At 39.9% G+C, this 23,285-nt stretch overlaps 1 protein-coding gene across 9 annotated transcripts in view; it reads right to left on the bottom strand.

The window, feature by feature from the left end:
- The window catches only part of Svil (Supervillin), an 807,253-nt gene that overhangs the window by 214,550 nt on the left and 569,418 nt on the right, over nucleotides 1-23,285 (bottom strand). For all 9 annotated transcript variants that reach the window (XM_065230080.1, XM_065230078.1, XM_065230079.1 and 6 more), the window contains one exon: nucleotides 15,109-15,673. In XM_065230080.1, coding sequence (XP_065086152.1) covers nucleotides 15,109-15,673 — 565 coding nt within the window. The remainder of the gene's footprint in view (nucleotides 1-15,108; nucleotides 15,674-23,285) is intronic.

The raw sequence follows: 23,285 nt of genomic DNA, 5'->3' as shown, positions 1-23,285 counted from the left end.
TGGTTTCTCCATAGTAATTCCCATATAAACTTAAAATGGTTTGTGCCAAGTCAGTTTCTCACTAAATGAGTTCAGATTTTGGGAGGCTAATCAGGGCCCAATTTGTAACCGTTTGAGCACTGTGGAGCGAAAATTTCAAATTTTGCATCAATCTAATAGTCATTCACCTCGATTTTGAAATCAAGATTTAACTTTTTAATGTTTTACAGTAAATCTATTGAATGACAGCTCTCTCCCATACAAGGTCCCACCGAGGGGCGCTTAGATGGTGATTTTTGCTTATCACACTGATTTAAAATAGTTCCAGTGTAGCAAAATCGATTAAATTTTGGATGTTTGGTTCCATTTGCAGATTACACACTAAGATTATTTTACCGAAATCTGTGAAATTTTACCGAAATCTCAACAGCTGAACGTTCGGTAAACAGTTCGATGATTTTTCACAGATTTTCTGTGATTTTTCACAGATTTTCTGTGATTTTTCACAGATATTCGTTGAAAACTTACAATTTACTGTGAAAAATCACCGAACTGTATACCGAAAGTTCAGCTGTTGAGATTTCGGTAAAATTTCCCAGATTTCGGTAAAATAATCTTAGTGTGTACAAATAGGTATTTACCTCAATACCCCTAAACAACCCAATTCCACTTCCGAGTATATTTTCAAGGTAACAACAGGTCGGACTCGATTATAGGTAACTGCCCTTTGTCACTTCTTTCGTCGATTTCTCGCAAACAACAAATGGGGCATCCCTTAGCTCAGTCGGTAAAGGCGCAGCTACAAAGCAAGACCAAACTGGAGATGGCTGGGTTCGATTCTCGATCCGTTCTAGGAATTTTTCGGGTTGGAAAATTTCTCGACTTCCCTGGGCATATTTGTAAACAATGACTTCTCTTGATTATTTCTAGAAATTCAAGACTCGCTCACGCAAACCAACATCCTCATCGGATAGGGAATGACTTCCCCTATGCGATGGTTAGGTTGGTCTGCGTGAACGTGCCTTGAATCCCTAGAAAACATCGATAGAAGTCATTGTTTGCAAAAGCTGTTACGCCATAATTCCAGCTCTATCTAGAATTATACTAATGCAAACATGGTGCTAATGCTCTCAATTAATAACTGTGGAAGTGCAACTAGAACACTAAGATGAGAGCACGCAATAAGCTAATGTGCGATAAGCAATAAGCTTGAAATGCGAAGAAGAAGAACAGATGGGGGATTATCTTCATTTTCCGATGGTGTTGTTACTTTTCGTTATTGAATGATCCTGTGCAAAAAATCGCAGATGAAAGTGACAAAAGTCAATTACCGATATTTGAGTCCGAACTGTACATGAAAAAAAAATCCCAAGGATTATCAATGGCTTCTGGGATAAATACAGGCAAATTTTAAGGCAATTTTTCAAGGGATATACTTAAAGAATGCTGAAGAGAATTCCAACGAAATTTCAGAAGAATTTCAAATCTCCATTCCAAATTTTATGAAGAATTTTAAGTAGATTCTGAAGAAATGGTAAGGAGAGTTTCTAAGGAATTTAGAGGAAAATTCAAGATAATTCTGAGGAGAATTCCGATGGCAATTTTGCGTAGAATTCTATGTGAATTTTCGGAAGAATTTAGAGGAGAATTGAAAGATAATTTTTGTTCTTCTGAAAAAAATCACTTCAAGAATTATGAGGAAAAATTTAAGCGAGTTCATGTGATAATAAATAAGATTAGGAAGTGATTTGTAAAGTGCATTTCAAGAGTTTTTAGATGAGAACTCATAAAATGTTCTGTATTTTATTTTTCGAAAGGACACCAGAGAGAAACCTAAGAAAATGCTTAAATAAACTCTGAGAGAATTGTGGGATGAATCAAAGCGAATTCTAGAGAAGAGCCAAAAGAAAACCTGTGAAGTGTTCCAACAAAAATATTAAGGTATTTCAAGGAATAGGAAAAAAATCAAAATCAACATAGGAATAAAAATTATCAATAAGTCACAATGATTCTGACACAAACAAACAAATTCAAAGTTTGTGGACTTAAAAAAGACCAAGAATCCATGACGAGGCTCGGTAGATTAGTGGTTACCGTTTCTGCTCACTGAGCAGAAGGTCCGAGAGTTCAATCCCAGGCCCGTCCTTTTACTTGTTATTTGTCACCATGCCTAATTATCTATCCTCATTATATTTAAACAAACAAATCTCGATTACTTTTTCAAAGGGACGTATTAGCTTTTGTAAACAATGCATTTGATCGTCGATTTGGCGTAACTGGTAGCTCGCACACGCTTACTAACACCACTAGCAGGTCGAGGAAAATTTCCCCTGTCTGATGGTAGTGTTAGCATGCGTAGGCGAGCTACCAGTTACGCCAAATCGACGATCAAATGCATTGTTTACAAAAGCTGATACGTTTCTTTGAAAAAGTTATCGAGAAAATTTCTCGATGTTTTACCGATCGCACCACAGTGAATTCAGATCAAAAATAACCTGACCCACAACAACACAACTTTCGTTCCAACGGCAATCCTAGAGACGCAGAGGTAAACACGGTCTCTATAACAACGGTTGTCATACTAATCAACTTTCCCCTTCCCAAAAGACCGTGTGGACGTGGTCGGCACCGGTGCTGATCTATAAATAGCTTGAATTAGTGAACTTGCACATTGAAGAGCTAATCCCAAGCGCCATCTATGTGGTTCTCTATGCAATTCCACAAAACGGAGTACCAACTACGATATCCAAGGTCCCTTCTTAAAAAAAGGCATAAAACCAAATGCGATTGACCCGAAGGTTAAATGATAAGACAGCAACATTTATTCTGGATCTTGAATTTGGTTCTGCGTTCAAAGTCTTCAAAATTTGTCTATGAAAATTCGCTCAAAAGAGTGGATTTTAATTCAAGAATTTCCTTTCAAACAATGTCCATTCCCATAGTTCTTTTGAGAATTCATCTTAAATAAATTTGAGATTCTCTCTGGATGTACCTTGACAATTTCTTTAAACAGTTCAGAAATTATCTGTAGAAACTCCAAAAATCAGGAAATTGGTCCTTGGATTCTGAACGAATTTTAAACTATTTCGAAGAATTCACAGAATCTTATTTTATTATTCGTTTTGATTCGCTTGAATCTTCATGCAGTTCACCTTCGAAATGTCTTAAAATTTTGCTCAAAATTATCTTCAAAATATCCTCTAAATTCTTCCGAAAATTCCGAAATTATGCCCTTGAAATTTCTCTCGAAATTCCCTCAAAACTCTTCGCACAATTTCAATGGATTTGAATCATCAAAATTCGATTCACTTGGTATTTTTCACGGATCGTGGAATTCTCATCACAATCGTTATAGAAGTGTTCCAAGAACTACTAAAAAAGTTGACTAGTAGTTCTAGTAAAAACGCGCTTAGCGTAAAAAAAAGGTTAAGAATACAGATTTCCCCCACATTTTAGAAACCAGGAGCTTGATTTCAAAAATTATGAAAGTGGCGTCATTTTCATGGTTTATTAAAACGTGGATGCACCTCAAAAGTGGAGGCTATTTTATAATCGAATGAGGTGTTAAATATTTGTTTATCAACAATCCTTTTTCATTATATTGTTTTACTGCATTAAGTAGTTTTAAAAGAGTTGGAGGCGAACCAGCCCCAGGCTGAAAGCCTCCCTAATAAAGATAAATCAATCAATCAAGTAGTTTTCAATAGTACTTTTGAATCTTTTTTTTTCTACCACTCTAAATGTACAATTTAATAGAAGTGAATAAACACGCACCTTTTAGCTGTTCCTAAACATTCTATCAGAATTATCATTTATTCGGAGGTAGTGCTTGACAAAATTACTTATTTTATTTAATTTTAGATCACTGTATCCGAATGTGAAATCAGATTTCGTACCTTTTAAACAATTTTGCAACAAAATGAGCAAACTTCTGATGAAATTTTAACACCAGATTCTTCTGCAGCGAACAAGTGTAAATGCTAATTTCTGCATTGCATAAATCCTGCCTGATCAACTTCACCCCAGAATCGAAACTTTCCCATTTGAATCTAATTTTATGTATAAAAAAAGTAAACATGCAATTTAAAACCTAAATTCGTACATTGGAAAAGCATTTGCTTGCACAGGTTTGATAATTGTTTGGGTGCCAGCCAATATGGTTGGAAAAATATTCAGGTTTTTCGGTAAAAAATGATCAACTTGCCCCCGTTTTACGGTATTATTTAATCTCAAACAACCAACTCAGTTCGATCAGTCTTACGACATTCTACAATTTTATTTGTACATTGTACTATTTTAATGATAAATCATCTACAAGTCGACAGTTTTCATTATATCCGACGACAGTCAAGCATTAGGTGATGCAATTAGTTCTGATATGCGATTCAGACTGGCTTAATCTGCAGTATTTTTCGACTTCTGATTACCTGGGAGGATGATTGACGACCACAACCTACCGTACAATCTACAAATTCCAATCACTTCGTCCGATACTGTACTGATACATCATGAAAGGGAAAACAAACATGCACACACGTACCTCTACTTCTCGGTCGTCGCAAATTGATCGCTCAGACACCTTTTCTGCCCCGACACCACAAACTGCGTCAGTCGTCAGTCTACCGCTCCTTAAAAATTGTTCTTCTTGTCTTCCTCCACAACCTTCTCCCAAGGTAACCGCACAACTCAAGGTACACTACGGGTGCAAGGTAAACTGCAGCAACAGAGCACAGTAATGATAATAACAACCGGTGAGCGGCGAACAAGCAGTTGCTATTGCTGCTGCAGATGTTTGCGCAACTCTCGCCCAGTTATTTTGGATTTTTCCCTCTTTTCTAAACAGCTACCCAAACAGGGAACTGCTTTCCGAGTCACTACTTTTGCGTATGTCGGTATCTCAGGTATGTGACGCACAGAACGGTCGCCCAGACGAGATAAACAAACAAATCTTTGGAAATCACGCTTTCCACACGACACTCACTTGCTTGTTGGTCAACAACAGGTAGATCGAGAACGACACAAACCAGCCAGCAAAGTAACGACAAATAAACAAACTTGAAGTCCACGAGGACTTCCTACGCAGCTGCCTGTTGGTATATTTTCAAACTCAACGCTCCACGCACTTCACAACATCGAGCATGGAGAAGGTCTTCAACGAACGTACAACACTATTATTTTTTAGAACAACCGGCTGGCACTACGTATAAACTTAGCGAAGCCGAATTTGTTCAATCCTCTTCTAGTCACGACCGAATTCTTCAATGCCACTCGTCGAAGCACTCTTCCCCCTTTTTCTTGTTTACCATAGACGGGGGACTGCTAGCTGCTATAACCATTCACTTCTTTTTTTTTGACACAAGTCTACGCTCAAAAGAAGCTTCGGAAACCGGTAATTTGCACCGTACCCATGCACCTTTCAATCAGCTTCGACAATAATAATCACTTTCCTTTTTCTTCCCTCGTCCAATGAAATAGAGACTCCGCCAAAAGGCTGTGATCAACGACCACCATCAGTCAGAAAAGTGGGTCGTTGCAATCTTCTGCGATCGCAGCAAATAGAATAGATCGATTAATCGCTTGCACAACTCCGCAATAACTCTACACAGATAAATGACACAAACAACACACACAAAAACGGCTACTTTTATCAAACACCGATGAGATGCACGAGAATGGGCATCAGCGAAACGAGTTCGAAGATAACAGCGAGTGTATCGTCGCCAGACGTGAAAACAACGTCCACCATCGACAACAGACGGAACTTGAGTGAATGAATGTGGCGAGAATGTGCATACGATGGGCTTGGGTTGGTTTGGCATACAAAACAACACGCGAATGAACCACCCGTGTGCCACAGACAAACGGACCATGCGCAAATATCGCGCAACAAGCCGGAAAACCGGTCGCCACCAACACATAGCTTGGAATAATTCACTCCGACTGCTGCTCATAACTACATATAGCAGCTTGTTCTAAGCCAGCTGATTGAAGACAGTCGGTATTGGTGGATGAACAACTCCCCCATTGCGAGGTCTATGCTGCATCTAAACGAGTATTTTTCGAATTGCATGTCGGTATGTTGGAAGTCCATCAACATAAACAGAAAAAGTTCATCGAAAACAAATACACAAATACATGGCCGTACGACATTCATCGGAACGAGCTCGAGCGAGACGGCTAGTGTTTCGGTTTGTTTATGTCTGGTCCGATGGTTGGGTGAAGTCATCGTCATCGGTCGTATCGCTCGCTAGCAAGCATATAGCATAGCAGCCGGTTGCTGTTGCTGTTGGATAGGTAGGAATATCAAGAGACTATTGATGTCTGGTAGGTTTATGCTTGCTTGCAGCAGCCCCCTTGTTGCTCTTCGCCGGTACGTAGAGGTTGCGAGGTGAAATGATATACAATGAGAGCACCGAATCACTTTTCACTGGGCACGTGCTTTGTTGGGAAATAATTTTCAAATTTTAATTAAAATGATTGAATTGGTAAGGGCTTACTAAGTGTTTGATTGTATGGTTGCTAAATTGACCTGAATCAAGCGATATTTGGACAAGCTTACGTCGATTGTGATGGAACTTTCTGACTTATCGCATGTATTCAAATTTCTCGAAAATAAGTAAGAGGTTGTTTCCAAGATCCGTAACGTAGGCAGATCACCTTTTCGTGGTACGTTACGGGATGTAAGATCTACCACCGATTCCTAGTTCTGACTAGTTCAAACATGGGGAATAGGATTTTTCAGTAATCAAAGGAACACATCTTAGTCCTTGTTACTTTTTATGCCTTGTGCTTTGCCCACCGAGAATGATCTTGAAACAAGGAAAAAATGAGTTATAGTCTTCATCTTTATGATTCCCAATCTTCTATCCGTTGTTCCCTAGTTTGAAGTGGTTAACCCTAGGGTTCTGATGCATGGTCATTATCGGAGTCATTGTTTAATTTTGTTGCTAAGGAATCCAATTTTGACTGACAAAGGGGCGTGCCTTTCAAGGGTGTTTCAACACTCCGAAGGGTATAAAGAGCGGGACCTTTCAATTAGAGTTGGATCCTTGCGATAAATGCAAGAATGACAACTGGGAAAAAATCGAATACTTCATCATTTCTCAATAGTGATGGAGTAATACGACATGCACTAAACTAAGAACACGGGATATACTACAATAGATCAAATTACTGGTTGCAGCAGTGTTAGGTCTTGAACAGAGGAAAAAAAATCCAAGACGCCACCGTAGATTTGACGTAGGATTACGTGCTCGGTATTAATATTCGGCGACTGTGTTAGGGAAACCACTTTTTCCCATCACGGAAACGCCTCGTTTGCTTATGACAAAATTACACCTGTTCGTGCACAAAATGCACGGAAATTTGGTTTATTCAATAGACAATAAAAAAGCGAAAATTGATTGGAGGAATTTTAGCTAACATTTTCCAATCACGGGACATTCACGATCAATCATACAAATTCGAGATTGTTTAGCTTTTTTCTAGCGTCCTGGAGAAAACCTTACCTTAATTCGAAGTGTTTCTGGTTAATTGACATTTGGTATTCGGTAATTGCGAGAATTTGTATGTACCACTTCAATACTGTTACGCATTTGACCACAAACGTTTGGCTGCTGGGTAAATTATCAAAGAGCTTTGGGGGTAATGTGGCTGGCAGCAAGGCGAACGAACGTTCAATGAAAATTAACTCTTAAACAACAATAATATATGGTTGTCCTTAAAAGGACCCTGTTTGGTCGTGATGGTTAAGTAATGCTGAGCTGTATGTTGTTTGGAACGAGGGTGACGCGCTTGGCATAGATGGCGCACAGCGACTCACGAAGAGCTACTGAATCCGATCAGTAGCGGTGTGGCTTTTTCCTCCTTCTTCGGTGAATGGACGCTCATGTGGGCTGCAGGTCGCTGCTTGCGGGCAGCCTTTCGTTGTGTACTGGAGAACAATGTTCAACGCCATGCGCCGAAAGCATTGCTGCTGCTGATGATGATGACAACCGATTGGACACATCCACACACGATGATTGAATAAGCACCGTTCGGCGAAACCGGATGGAATTCGATTTTGAAATCTGTGTTAGGGAAAGCGTTTTTTGCAGGCAATCGGTGATAATTTTGATCACCATTACAACAATTGGACATTTGTGTAATTTTCAATAGTGACATATTGAAAATTGATAGTGTTCCATTAGCATATTCGTAGAAAAATTTCCAATCGATTGGTTTGTTTAGAATTAAAATTCATCCGCTATTGACAGAGTTATAAGTGGTCAACACCTGACAACTTTTCGTAACGCGGTCGATTTTGGTCTTTCGAAATTACACCCCCAATATGTTGCCGAAAGACGGAATCTTGACGTAGCATGAAATTCGTCCTTAGATTTTCTTCGAAGTTTCCTTCCATAATTCTATTTAAAATTCAATTGAATTCTCGACTACTTCATATTAGAATCGTCTTGAAATTTTGTTCAGAATTATCTTGAAGTTTTTCCTCTAAATTATTGAAAACTTTCGCTATTTTTTTTCTTTATTACCGTGATTTTTAGCCGTGGGCTAGTTTATCACGTTATACAGCAGATGGTCAGGCTAGATCCTGCCTAAAAAAATAGGTTTCAATTTGACATTAACGTGACGTATAACTATATATACGTGCTCTGATTATCCAACGAATGAGACAGACAACATTTTAAAAACTTAATGTAAAGTGAGGATTAGATCGGGGCTGTGGTGAGGACTGGGTGCGCGAACAAGGTAGAGCTCCACCGTAGGAGACAGTGTCCCGTCCGACGGCAGAAAAAAATGAATGATGCGGAAAATACGATCAGTGCAGCCACCGACGGGGGGCTAGATTTGATCATACAAGTGGACGTCCTTCAGCCAACGTCGAGGGGTCGTAACCAAGCAGATTACTGACGTTCTCCGGGAGTTCCATATTGTTCGCGTAGCTTCTGGAACTCCGGGCAGACACACAGCACGTGTTCCACCGAGGCGGGGATTCTACAAATTGAACAAACCTCACGGAAAGGTGTCCCACCGAAATTACAGGAAATCCTCGCATGGCCGGTCCGGAGTCTTGAGATGATCCGCTGATCCTTGTACTTTTGGCTGTCCAGCCAGGAGTGTACGGTTTCCTTGATCTTCCTCAGGAAAGTGGTCCGCAACTGGAACCATTCGTGTTGCCAGGCTTCCCTAATAGTATTCACAATCCAACGCCTGACGTCTAGGAGGGGTACGTTCCTGGTGTAGCGGGGACGGGATGCACCAGAGCCCGCCAGTCTGTCCGCAGCCTCGTTTCCGGGAACACCGCAGTGTCCGGAGATCCACGTAAAGACGGTTGAAGGTGGGCGTACCGTGTAATGGCTTGTATCCAGGGGTGGCTCGGGGCTTCGACTTCCAGCGCTCAGATGACGCTATGTGAGTCAGTTAACACGAGGATCGGTTGATCTGCCGGAGTGATGACTGCGTCTAGAATAGCTGCGGCTTCAGCGGAAAAGACGGAACACTCCTCCGGTAGACTTGGACTCGTTGCAGTGTTCGGTCCTGCCACTCCGAGTCCAGCTCCAGCCCGCGACCGCGATCCGTCCGTAAAGCGATGAACGTGCCCCGGATAATCCGACCCGAGAAGCTTTGCAACAGAACGTCTCAAAGCTACAGAGTTATCTCCGGCTTGGAATCCACTCTTAATCTGCTTATCTATTTTGACGACATTTGAACGCCAACTCTTCTCTCCATGCCAGTGGACCCTGGCCACCGGAGGGAGGACACGGTTGGCTGCAGTGCGGAGGGCTCTGTTCCCCTCGTTGAGGAGAAAGACCCTTTCGTTCCCGGATGTCTTAGCAGCGTGGGCAACGGCTTTTGTAGCAATGGCTGCAGCAGACCGATAGCGAAAAGGGAGGATTCCTATTTCCACACATGCGGCATCTGCAGGCGTATACCGGAGCGAGGATGTGGTTGAGCTTCTCGGTGGCTAAGCAGGTTATTTTGAGGCCGTAGAAAAGTCGACTGTCGATAACAGCCCGAGCGACACGAAGGCGGATCTCACAATTGCTGGAGCGATGCGGGCGGGAGATTGTCCTGACTATGTTGATGCGGCTACGACAGTTTTCTTTCGCCATCCTGTTTTCTTAAGCGGAATCGGATGATCTTGGATGGTGATCGGTGATCGGTGGTACACTCTTCGGCGCAGAGAGCTGAAAACCAACCGCAAGCGCCCACCTGCTGACGGCGGAGACTGCTGCGTGAGCTATGTTTCTGGTCCGCGTAGTCGTTCGTCCCGTTAGGACGATGAGTATGTCGTCGGCATAAACGATTACGTGCACGTTCTTGGGCAATCGGCTGAAAATCCCCGAAAAAAAATTTGCTAAGAAATTTCATTAAAATTCTATAGAAATTTATTTCGTGATGTACTTTTCACAGATCCTGGGATAATCACAAACGGCTTGGAATTTTCCACAGAGTTACTTAGAAATCTGAACTCACGCGTTTTCATTGTCTCCCGGGAGGCCAATTCACCGTGTTCGGATGTCACGCTTTCGGCGTATAGTTCTATAGAGAGTCTCGTCACCGTGTGCGAGTATGAACACGGTTCGGTTGGCAAATTAGCCGGGGAAAGTGCTGATAATATATCCGTCGCGAGTTTTGGTGGTGATTCGGTGGCCGACGTTGCCGTGAATCAGCAAGTTTACGGCTTGCAAAAGTGCTCGTCTGATGGTCTCTCGCCAGTGTCGGAGATTATGAGCAATCTGAAGAATGCCTCGCTGGAGGCCGCTGGCGGTAGCTGGAGGCCGTGAACGGTTCCTGGGGAAAGCACTAGACGCGAGCCTCCTCCCAGATGACCAGATGGCAATGCAAGAAAATTTGTTTTCGTTGAAGGAAGTACTACAACAAAGGTAATTGCTATTAGATATTTTTGCAAACAGTGACAGATGGCAGACATGAAGCTCAAGTGGAGGTGCCGGGCAAAGGTGTTCTATCCTAGACAAATGGTAAGTTACACATTTAAATTAATCATCAGTCGCTGAAACTATATGAATTATCGCGTATCTCTGTTGTTCATTACATACCAAGTGAAAACTTAGCCATCGTTGGGTTCCGAGAGCATAAAGTGCAGTTAACAACCAATAGTTGTATTGTTCAAACCATGAGTTTCGGAAAGGGTTTATGCGTGATCAAGTTTGGAAGACATTGTTGGCTGCTTTCAGAGAAGTCGCTTCATTTGAATAGCTTGTTGTTAAGTCGGTCATAGCTTGTGGTAATTTAAGCGGCACGGTGGCTCTTTTTGCTTTATGAGTAGAAGATCAAGGGTTAAAACCCAAGTCTCATTACCAGTGTTGAGAAAATATCAAAAAATCAAATCTCACCAACGCCCAAGATCACGCTTGATTTTCGTAGATAAAAATCCACAAGCAAACAACTGCGGTTGATTTTGCAAACTGTGATATCGCAGCTCGGAATATCAAGCTAACAAAACTCACCAACTGCAAATCTCACCAAACTGTGGTGAGATTGAGTTTAATGATTTTTGCTTTACACCCGAATGCAACTGAAACTTCCATAACGGCTTGCAGCAGTCCCTTCACATCTGCCATCGGTGAAGATTAAAAAGAGATAGCAAACTATGCTTTCTCTTTCTAAGAAAACGATGTGCAATGGAATCATTTTTGTGTCTGAGAGTTGACTCAGCTTGATTTTTGCACGTTGTGAATAGTCTCGCAATATCAAAGGAGCTTTTAAAATCAATATCAGGGATGATATTTTGTTCCAATATCATGCGTGATTTTGCGAGCGCATGAGAGCGGAAAAATATCAATTGATTTCTGATTTTGCCAACACTGCTCATTACATTAGGTCAATATTGTTAAAAATTGTTAAAAACAGCAATTGGAGGAACGATTCAGAAAAGTAATAAGTATATTTGGACCAATTTGACGTACGTCTGATCCGGTTCGGAAGATATTGTTAACTACTTTGAAGGATTTCATTTAATTGTAATAGCTTCTTGTAACCGATAATGAACGATCGTCGTCGGTCGTAGCTTGTTGTGATGTAAGGGACACGGTGGCCTTAGAGCGACCGTTTTTGCTTACTGAGTAGAAGATCGCGGGTTTGAACCCAAGCTCCTTTACATAACTGAGTTGATAGGGACGCGTTATTTGCTTAACAGGCTTTAAAAGATCGCATCACTTTCCAATGTGAATCCAGATCTAACTTACCCTTCCCACTAACAAAAACATTCTTCCGGTGACAACCGTGGAGATGCAGAGGTATACTCGTTCTCTAGTAACAACGGTTGTTGAAATAACAATCCTTTCGATCCCGATGACCGTAAGGACGTGGCCGGCGCCGTTATTGACCTCCGGATTTTGTACACTGAGAATGGATTGCTAGTCCCAAGCCTCGTTCATATGGTTCTTTGTGCAAATTTCGCTAAATCTGATCAATCACGGAGTAGCTACTATCAATGCTCATGCTCATGCTCTCATGCTCTAAATCTGAACTCACGCAAGTGACTAGCAGTGAAAGTCTAAAATCTCTAAAAGTTCTTTCTAAAAGTCCCGCTAGTTTTCTGATATTCATTCTAAAATCTATAGTCTTCTCAAAATTCCTTCGAAACAAAAAAATCTAGTCTGGTCCAAGAATTTTTTTTCGCACGGCGCTTATAAATTGTCAAGTTTAAGCAGAATAATGCGTAAACAAGAGGTACTCGATTATGAAGAATGGGTTAGGGAAAATGTTTTTGTCACGAATACAGTGATAAAATTATATCGTTTTACTTGTACATTTTTCAAAAACTTTCAATGGAAAATTGGACACAAGTATTTAGATTCATACAGCTATTTCCTATCGAATGGTGTATTTGGATTTCAATTTCATCCATAGATGACAAAGTTACAAGTGTTCAAAACCTAACACCTTTTGTGACGGTCGCAAGTTTAGATTTTTGATTTACCCCTTGTACCTTCCCGTAAAGCGTAGCCCACCTAAAAAATAACATTAGTGACTAACATTTAAAAAATAGTGACGTTAGGGACTTTTTAGTGAAAAATTTTGTGACTGACTTGAAAATAGTGCCCTGCTACCAACCCTGTAATTTGATGCCACAGGGATAACAGATCAACAGGCTAAAAGCAGATGCAAACATACTGAAACAGTCTTTTATCCACGGGGCTAACTTTGATTTGCCAATACGCCTTTTTAATATAATAGAAGAACGAGAAAAAGAGCGTTGCTATCAGTGATGCCAATGGTGTAGTTCAAACTGTAATTTCCAGTTTTTTACGCATCCAGTCCAACAGTTAAAGCTTCAAAACTTCCAGTTTATGAGAAGTCATACAGTTTTATCCAGTTTTCCATTATTACTAGAAATCTTTGGATCATGATCAATAAGTGGATACTTTAAGATTTTAATTTTAATTCAATCTGGAAGTGCAATATTTGTGTTAAAAACGCTTTATGTCAAAGGGCTAACTTATTTTAGTCATCTACTTTTAACAAAATTAACCCTAAAAAATTGCCAAATTTTTATTAATAATAGCGTTAAATTACAGACAAACAGACGTAACTCTTTGCATATATTATTTTGAAAAATATCGTCACGGAGCTCCTTAACGACATCTTGCGAGCAATTCGCCGAAAAAAAAAGCTTGCTTGCCAAGTCTGTAACAATGGTGCACACAAGTTTGGTAGAATATATAGAAACGGCATAGTAGTTCGATGGTGGGGGATTCACGAAACTAATCATATTGAAATTGAACGCCAAATGCGTGTTCGACGATTGAGGAGAAAGAGTTAAGTCTGTTTGTCTTTGGTAAAATATTCCACAAATATGTTTTTACACGATTCATACGATAAGTAAGAAACGCTTCAATTACATTATTTAGTTGACCTTCTTTCTTCAGAACCATTAGAACTGCTAATTCACATATTACTTTCAAATTGATCAAAATTGTCCTCAAAGTAAACATTCAGGTGCAACTTACTAAATATTCCTTAAATTTTTTGAAAGTTTCTTTTGCAAATTTGAAATATTGATCAGTAATAAATTTTACCTGGGCCCCCAAGTCTAGATACTTGAATGAGCCAAATTCTCTCTAATATTTAGACAAACAAAAATATTTAATTCATAGTTGACCTTCAAATCAAACTCACCGATAAAACTATCGTAATTTGAAAAGCTCAACCGTGACGCCACAAAACTCTTTCGCACCTCAGCCACCAACCCACCCAACTGCTGAAGGAAACTCTCAACCCGCCAAGGTCGTTCACGGTAGCTGCCCATTTGATTGCACCTTATAGTGGACCTTCCTTTCCATAACGACCTGTTGGTTCAGGCAGGTAGGCCACCATCACTACATTATTGCCATCATGGTGAATGAACCCACGCTGGGAAAACTCACCGAGTGGAACCCCCTCCCAGGCACCTTGTCCGTGTGTCTTTGCATTTCCTCAATCACTGAAAATTTGATCATTTCAGCCGCTGCCGAAGCGCAGCGCTGCGAAAAAGATATGATTACAAAGTTTTCCTTTTCCCCTTGCCGTCTTATCTTCGATCTGGTCGTCGTCGTCGTCGTTGCGATTGTCGAAAGCGCCGCCCTACCGTGAAATTGCGCCATCATCGTAACTACCTTCTACTGCTAACAGTAGTGTGTAAATCGTAAATTTGGGCACCTGAATCACGCTCGCTGGCACTGCTGGGTACTTCGGTGGAGGTTCCATTGGCGATGACACAAAACCGGTAACTCCTACTGGGCTGAAGTTTTCCCATAAATGAAAATTTTGTATGGTGTGGTTCTTGAAAGACTAATTCACGCATCGATGAGTTTGAATCAAAACAGAATTGGAGCGGTATGATTATAGATGATGAGGAGGGTCAAAATGTTTCGATTTCCGTCTCTGTTCCGAGCTTCCTTTTTTTTCAACGAAGATAGAACCTCATGGTTGAGATTTGCAAAGAAGCAATTGTGGATCCATGAATACGGGACGAAAATTATAATAATTTCGACCCCTCTCTTAACTTAATGATTCATTTTTAAAATAATATATTCGCAACGATGAATAACCACCTTCATTGGAACTTCTACAAATTCACCCCCCTAGGATAATGATAGTATTGAAAATGGATTCGGTACTCACCCTTCATTCTGCCGCCGACGCCGTGCCACAGCCGGATTCTTCAGGATCGAGTCCACGTTGCCACGGGCACTGGCCGAGGACGGATGCTCTCCATCGCTGGTGGCACCACTCGACGCGACGAGATCACTTTTCTTCAACGGTACAAACGAACTGGGAGGCACCGGGGGAAACAAGGCCACGCCACCGGGCGGAACATAACCACTACCACCACCACCACCACCCGTCGACGCGGCCGTATTCGACACGTTACGGAGCATTTTCGCGAGATTCATACCGGGCGCGACACCGTCCTCTTCATCGGACTCGGACGAGGAACCGACGGCCGCCGACGCGTCACATTCGATGTTCGAAACGGTTGTAGACTTTTTCAGATTGCTCACCGACGAGTGGGTGGATTTGCGAAGTCGCGATTTCAGTTCGGAGTTGAGATCAGCCGGAAAGAGCCCGATGCCACCGGATTTCGACTTGAGGATGCCTTTCTTCAGCTCCGACACGAACGGGAGCGGTTGCTGATTCGAGGGCGGCAGATAGGCAAAAGGAGGCTTGCGAGGGCTGGTTACTTGATCTGGAATGAAAGCGTGAGGTTATGGGAAAGGAGACAAAGAGAAAAATTAGAGCTGCGATAAAAAAAAAAATACATAAAACTTAAGCAACACACGTGAACGGATAAGCAAACGACTAAAACAATTATGCTCACTGAAAAAAAAAATTACTTTTCAAGCTAATTAACAAAACAAACATACAAATCGCAAGCGTTACAATCGAAATTAGAAGCATTTGAACGTGTAAAAGTGGTGAAATGACGCGCACACCGATGAATGAGTTTTCATCAAAATCTGTAATCCAAACATATTAGATATTTTTGCACTAATCACTGATTGTAGTTTAATGATTGTTCCCAAAAACAAACCCATCACCATTCGATTCAATCAGAGGAAACCTGCGTTAGACCCAATTACCGTATTTCTACAGAAGTATGTTGCTGTAAAGTTACTTGCAACCGATTGTGCAACAGAGTGACCATGCTGCACAAACGCCAATGCAACTTCACAGCGACACGCTCGCTTATTATCACCCCGAAACCAGGAGAAACTCGTTAAGAGAAAGATGACTGAGGAACGTACCGTCAGAGAAGTAAAAATAGAATCGGGAAATCGTCTACGGCTGTAGTTGTGGTTTGATTTGATGGTTCATATTTTCGTCAGTCAATGTAAAAAAAAAAAAACGGATAAAGTCCTATCGTCCAGTGGAGTGTAGAGTTCGTAGTTGTCAGCTGCAGGCCTCTATCGGGACACACGGTGTGGCGACTGCGATTACGGCGTGCGGTTCTAAAGCTAAAGTACTCAATCTTACTAGGCAAAAAACGCCAGTCTTTTTTTCTAATAGGGATAACAAAACTAGGGTTCTAAATATTGCATTCAAAGTTAATCTACAATAGAGAAAGAAACGAGAAAAGAAGGGAAGAAAATGAAACAGAGAAAACGATCATTATTGGATTTCGGCGGATGGATCGGCAGCGGAACACGGTGAAGGGGGATATCTCTGCTGGTGGAATTTATACCTTTTCCGGGAAGCTGTATTACGTGTTGAAATTTTGAAAAATTAAGCAGAACGTTGTGGATTCAAATCCTTCACCTTGAAAGGAGTTGGAATGTAACTACGTGAAAGTATAGCAATTCGAATACGTCCATCGTCGATACCAATTCGCATGTTTCAGCCAGTTGGTCACTTATTGTCCTATCACCAACTTATGCGAGTTGTTTTTCCAGAATGAGTGGCAAGTACGGATCCAAAATACTGCAAGTATATCGATGTTGTTTCTATGATGTAGACACTCAAACAAGTAGCTCTCAAATCTGTACTAGCAAATGCTTTTCTAATGTCTGGATTTAGTTTTTAAATGGTATGTTTAAATTTTCAGTTCTGAGGTGAAGTTGATACTGCAGGTATTTATGCAATGCAAAATATAGAAGCTAGCATTTAAACTTGATTTGTGTTGGCTGAAGAAGAAACTTGTTTTAAAATATCAACAAAAGTTGTTGTTTACCAATAAGAAACTGCATATTTTGTGGAAAATAGTTTTTAAAATACGCCTAAATGTAGGCAATCATTTTTATGATACTAATTCGTTATAACGAAATCCGATTTCACATTTGGATTCAGCGATCCAAAATTAAATAGAATAAGCAATTTTGTCGAAAACTGCACCAGAATATATACTAATTCTGATAGGATTTTTAGGAACAGCTAAAAGTTACACATTTTATTGTTTCCACGAATTGTACATTTATGGCGGTAAGCTCCAACGAGGATAATACGCGATTTAACCCAGATTTTCTAAAACATAGATTATATAGCTAGATACACCATTCGGTAAGCACCAAGAGAGGATACAACTTAGAAGGAACGCAGCCATTCTCTCTCGCATAGTAAAGAATGTCAAGGTGTGAGTATATTCAGTCATGCAGGCGGAATAAGAGTACTAGACCAACAATTGAAATAGGCGGTACAACCAAAAGTAACGCAAATTCTCGAAAATCAAAACATACCTACGCAAACTAACAATGCCATTTGATAAAGGAAGATGCCGATGTGAGATTGCGTGAATGTCTTTTGATTTTCGAGAAATTTGCGTTTAAAGCCATTTCTTACGTTTGGTTCTTCCGCCTATTTCAATTGTTGGTCTAGAATATTCTGCTCATTGCTGCTTTAGGTTGAAAGCCGTCTTCGAATACCTACTTCTATCATCTTCAACGAAGCCAGTTTAATTTGATGAAAAACATACCCAATGCATCCCAGGACGATGATGGAAATTGGTGACGAAAGGGAAGGCGTGATTAACTTTGATCCTGCCGATGTGTTTTCGGTTGCTGGGTGAAGTCCCAAGTAACCAAAAGTTCTGCTAAAGGGCTATTTGTGGCTTAAGCAGCTTGGTTGAAGGTGGTCTGTAGAATTCTAAGCAGCCTCATTTTCAAGTCGTTAAAAGAACTTGAAAGTTCCGGTACCATAATTGAAGAGCATTCTAAGCAGCTTCTGGCGGAACTTGAACGGAACTTTTAGAAAATAAGTTAAAAACCAGTTTTTGTTCTCTACACCAATTCTATATTTAGTTCGCACTTACATGAAAGTTAATTCTATAGTCAGGTGTTCATGAAAGTTAATTCTATAGTCAGGTACGAACGTATATTGATTTATCAGCATTAGTAGTAGTATTGGAGCTGTTTGAATAATTAAACTCAGTCCTTCGGCGTGAGAGCCCAAGCATGAACCGCTACGTCATCTGAAATATATTAAAGTGAGCTGTTGTCCCGCCTACTGTTGGAGTTTTCAGAGCCAGCTGACTGACTTGAATACGAAACACAACACGAGGGGGCGACACATCTAAATCTCAATTCTAGATGCTCAACAAATCTCACACTAGCGAATCAAACTTCGAAAAATCTTCTTTGATTTCTCGCATCTACTTGGATCGCGCATCATTTTTTTTTTTGCAGGAAATCTTCAAAATCGTCATCAATCTTCTTCATATCTACTCAGCGTACGGGCAGCTAACCACAGCAAAACACAATTTTCCTGCACCGTAGATAGGGTCGCCCCCCTCAACACAACACCTTGATGAACTTTAAATTGGTGTTTGCCCGCATAGTTTTCCAACACAGCGTTCGTAGTTCGCATGCCGAATACACGGGTTCGAATCCAGGAAATTGCTCTTTATTTTTTTTAGGATAGAATATTGGTGAACTGCATAAATATAAGAATTATGGTTTATTTGAGCTACTGACCATTTCGTATTTACGTACATTAAATTTTGTTCCTAATAAAAACTTGTGCGGATTGCTTCATGTGGGCTTCATGACGGACCTTTTAAGAAACTTTCAAGTTCCTAAGAAGTTCCACAGCGAAATTTTAAGATACTTTAAAGTTGCTAAGAAGTTCAGCTGGGAACTTGTTCGAAACTTTGTTGTGGCCATGTTTTTAGCCTTGCCCGAAGTTCTTAAAAAGTGCTTAGGGATGGGTTTTAGAGTTTTTTTTTTGAACTTCAAGTTGCTAGGAGTACGCATTGGAACTTTTTGGAGCCTGAAGTTCCTCGTGCGCTTTCTATACGGGAAAAAATCCGATGAGAAAAATGGCTCATGATTTCATGAACAAAGCGTATATTCATGTTATGAAAATACACCATGAATAATATTCATGATCTCATGAGCAACTTTTGCGTAACGCAGCAAACATTCCCAAAATCATGAATCATCCGAGTTGAAATCATGATCTAAATTCATGGGTTTAACTTTCAACCAAAAAATGTAAAAAGAATAAAAGAAAGTATCAGACTGGATTAGAACCAAGAACCTTGAGATCATTAAACCCATTCTTTGACCACTAGACTACCAGTACTTGTATAAGATGGAAGACAAAAGGCGTTCAACAAATATCTATGTAGTGCGGTTTATGAACACGGTTTGCCAAGTACGTGTAACGCTTGTAGCGGTCTTGATTCCACTGCATTATGAAACCATGAATTTCCATGACGAAATCATGAATCATTGTTACGATTTCATGGGATGGTAAGTTTTTTTTTCATTTCATGATCTTTTATTCATGAAAATGGAATCGGATTTGTTTCCGTGTATAGCTTCTAAAGTAGCCAGAATGTTGTGTTAGAACTTTACATCCACTTATGGAACTTGAAAGTGGGTTTTATCGTTGAATGCGGAACTTTTGGTGGCTTGGGAAGAAAGTTCTGTCGGAACTTTATTGGAACTTTATGGAACTTTAAAGTTCTTCCGGAACTATATTTGAACTTTATGGAACTTGAAAGTTCTGTCGGTACTTTATTTGAACTTTATGGAACTTGAAAATTCTGTCAGAACTTTATTCGAACTTTATGGAACTTGAAGGTTGTCGGAACTTTATGGAACTTCGAAGTGAGTTTTATCCTTGAATGCGGAACTTTTGGTTACTTGGGGTATGCGACAGAAAAATTCTGAGGCAGCTGGATATAGTAAAGTTGTGTAAAAAAACCTATTTCGGAAGATCTTCCGACCAGAAGCTCAAAGAACTTCCGAATAGAATTTCCCAGAACTTCCTAAAAGTTCCGACGAAAAATTTAGAGAATTACCGACGAGAGGCTCAGAGAACTACCGAAAAGAAGTTCAGAGAACTTCCGACGAGCAGTTGAGAGTATTTCTGATAAGAAGTTCAGAGATCTTCCAACGAGAAAATCAGGGAATTTTCGACGAGAAGCTCAGAGAACTTCCGACGAGAGGTTCAGAGGACTTCCACCAAGAAGTTCACAGAACTTTCTTGAATTTTCAATGAAAAGTATTGAGAACTTCCGATAACAAATTCACAGAACTTTTGAAGAATTATTTTCAGAACTTTCCTGAAGTTTCACAGAATTTTCCTGAAGTCCACAGAACTTCATTAAAGTTCCCTGAAGATCCGACGAGAATTTCAGAGTATGTATTTTCGTTTAAAGTTTTTCCGACTATAAGTTCAGTGAATTTCCAAAGAGATGTTTAGTGAGCTTCGGACGAAAAGTTCACAGAACATCAGACGCAAAGTTCAGAGAGCTTCCGATTAAAAGTTCACAAAACTATCCACGAATGTACACAGAACTTCCGACGAAAAGTTCACAGAACTTCGATAAATTTCCCTAAAATGCATAGAACATCATTAAATTTCACTGAAGTTAGAAAGTGCAGTGAATTTCTGTGGAGAAGTTTAGAGAACTTCCAACAAGAGGTCCACAGAACTTCCGACGAGAAATTCACAAAACTTCTTGGAAGTTCCATTGAAAAGTTTAGAGAACATTCGACGAGATATTCTTCTAAAAAGAAGTTCCGAGAAGTTCAAAGAACTTCATTTAAATTCCCTGCAGTTCCGATGCACAGTGGTACGACATAAAAAGTGAGTCATTTGCAACGAAACTATTGAGTGTAGCATTTTAATGCCTTCTAGAATGTTTCTTAAATTTGTAAGCACTTTATTTGAGAAAAAATACTACTACAAATTTTCGGTATTCTCGTCAGAATGTTACAGAAACTTCTTTAAATTGTAAGAAACCTTAATATTTTTCAGGGCCCATAAAAATGTTGTTTTTCCAACTCTAGGATCTTCAAGATTTTTCAAAATCCCACATTTTGAGTACAGTCAACTACCCACAACCCGATATTCGCTATAACTCGATGAATTCGGTGGTCCCATAATGTTTCCATATATCGTACTGTCCTTAAGTCTATTTTTCCACAAGTCGATGCCTCTTTTGGTCGATGAAGTGTTATTTAAGAAAAAGATATGAAGTATTGAGGAGGAATCTAAGAAATTTTAATGAACTCCAATCAGAATTCTAAGATCAAGCCCTAAAGAGATAAATTACAAGATATTTCTGGGGGAAAAGAAAAGAATTCCTAGATTATTCTTAGAAGCATTCCACAGGAATTGTGAGGACAACTTCAAGCAGAATTGTTATCTTATTCCGAAAAAAAAGTATGATTGTGAGGAGAATGGCTGGTGAATTGTAATAACATTCCGATGAGAATTCAAAGAAAATTACACACAGATGTCTAAAGGAAAAAATTTAAAAGTGAATTCGAAAGATTTATAAGGAAAATCTCAGAGGATTTTAGAGGAGAATTTCGAAGGTTTAAAAAATTAAAATTCAAAGGGATCAATGTTTCAGGATAGTTTTAAAAGATTCCGAGGAAATTACTAGGAGAGTTCTCATGTAATTTTAAGAAGGATTCCATAAGCATTATGAGCAGACATTCTAGGTAATTCTTTGATGGATACCATGGAAATTCTTATATAAATCAAACTTAGAAAAATTCATGTAAATTTAGGTGCTCTGAGACTGACATATACGAGCGTCAATTTGACATAAATTTAGGTCATAACAAACGCAAAATTCAGTTCAATCAAACGTACTTTTCGTCGAGTAACGAACTGTTCAATATTTCTAAGTGTGATGTTTTAACTTTGATTTCGTACAAAATTCAAGGATAATTTATAGTTAAGTTTCAGAAGACTTTCTTTTGGCAGGAACTCGTTCTTTTCCACTAATTGATTCTGAAACTCTGGCTTAAAAAAAAACTATTATTTATAAACAATGATTTTTTCAACTTCTCCCGGTTTTCCGGTTACTTTTCAAATTTCTGATTATTTCCCGGTTCTCTGGCCATATGTTTGGAAGGCATGGTTAATTGATGTGAAGTTTGATGACGATTCATAGGTCTAAGTTGTTTATCCTTAAGATTGGATGGCTTCCATAAGGGATCCAACTAAAGGAGTTTTTCTTAAGCAATATTTTAGGAGAGTATAAGAATATTGTAGGTACAGTTGAGAAGACTTCCAGGGGAATTAGTTCTGCGAACTTTTGAGAAAACATCAGACTTGAGTTACCAGGAAATTTTGAACTAGTGTTTCACATCCAGGGGAGGCCAGCATGATTTCTTGGAAAAACCGGAAGACAATTCCAGGAGCAGTCGGAAGAAATTTCCGAAGCAAGTCGACAAAAATTTCCAAGAGCAGTCGGAAGGAACAACCAGAGAAAGTTAGAAGAAACTTTCGGAATTAGAAACAAATGTCGGAAGCAATTAGGAAAAAAATTCGTGGGGAAGTCAGAAGAAGCTAGACGAACTTCTGGGGGTGCCGGAAGAAACTTCCTACATGCAGAGCAAGCCAGCAGGAACTTCCAAAGGTTTCAAGAAAACCTTTCCAGAAAACCCTAAAGTTTTCGTCGAAACCGGTAAACACTTTCCGAGATGGTTAGTACGGAACTTCCGGAGGAAATCGGAAGAAAATTTCAGGATGACTGAAAAAGCTCCGGAGGAAATCGCCAGTTGAGCGTCTCGGGGAAGGCATTAAAAATTCTACGAGGAATCGATAGAAACTTTTGGCCGAAGTTGAATGAAGCTTCCAGGCAAAGTAAAAAAAAAAATCCCGAAAGAAATTTCATGGGGAAGTTGAAAAAAAAACTTCAGAAGGTTAGTATGCAGGAAGTCGGAAGAAACTTTCAAGATGGCTGAAAAAGATAAGGAGGAAATCGGAAGATATTTCTAAGTAAATCCAGTGGATTTTGGGTAAGTTCTAGGATAACTCGATAAAAAAAACATTCGGCATAAGTCGGAAGAAACTTCCTGGTAAGTCAAACAAAGTCCCGGGGCAGAGAGGAATGTTTG

Source organism: Ochlerotatus camptorhynchus, unplaced genomic scaffold (assembly GCF_037179485.1).
Source record: "Ochlerotatus camptorhynchus isolate MF236.1 unplaced genomic scaffold, CSIRO-AGI_Acam_v1.1 ptg000328l, whole genome shotgun sequence".
Classification (NCBI taxonomy): domain Eukaryota; kingdom Metazoa; phylum Arthropoda; class Insecta; order Diptera; family Culicidae; genus Ochlerotatus; species Ochlerotatus camptorhynchus.
The sequence above is the reverse complement of the archived record's forward strand: the minus strand, read 5'-3'. Positions and strand labels throughout refer to the sequence as shown.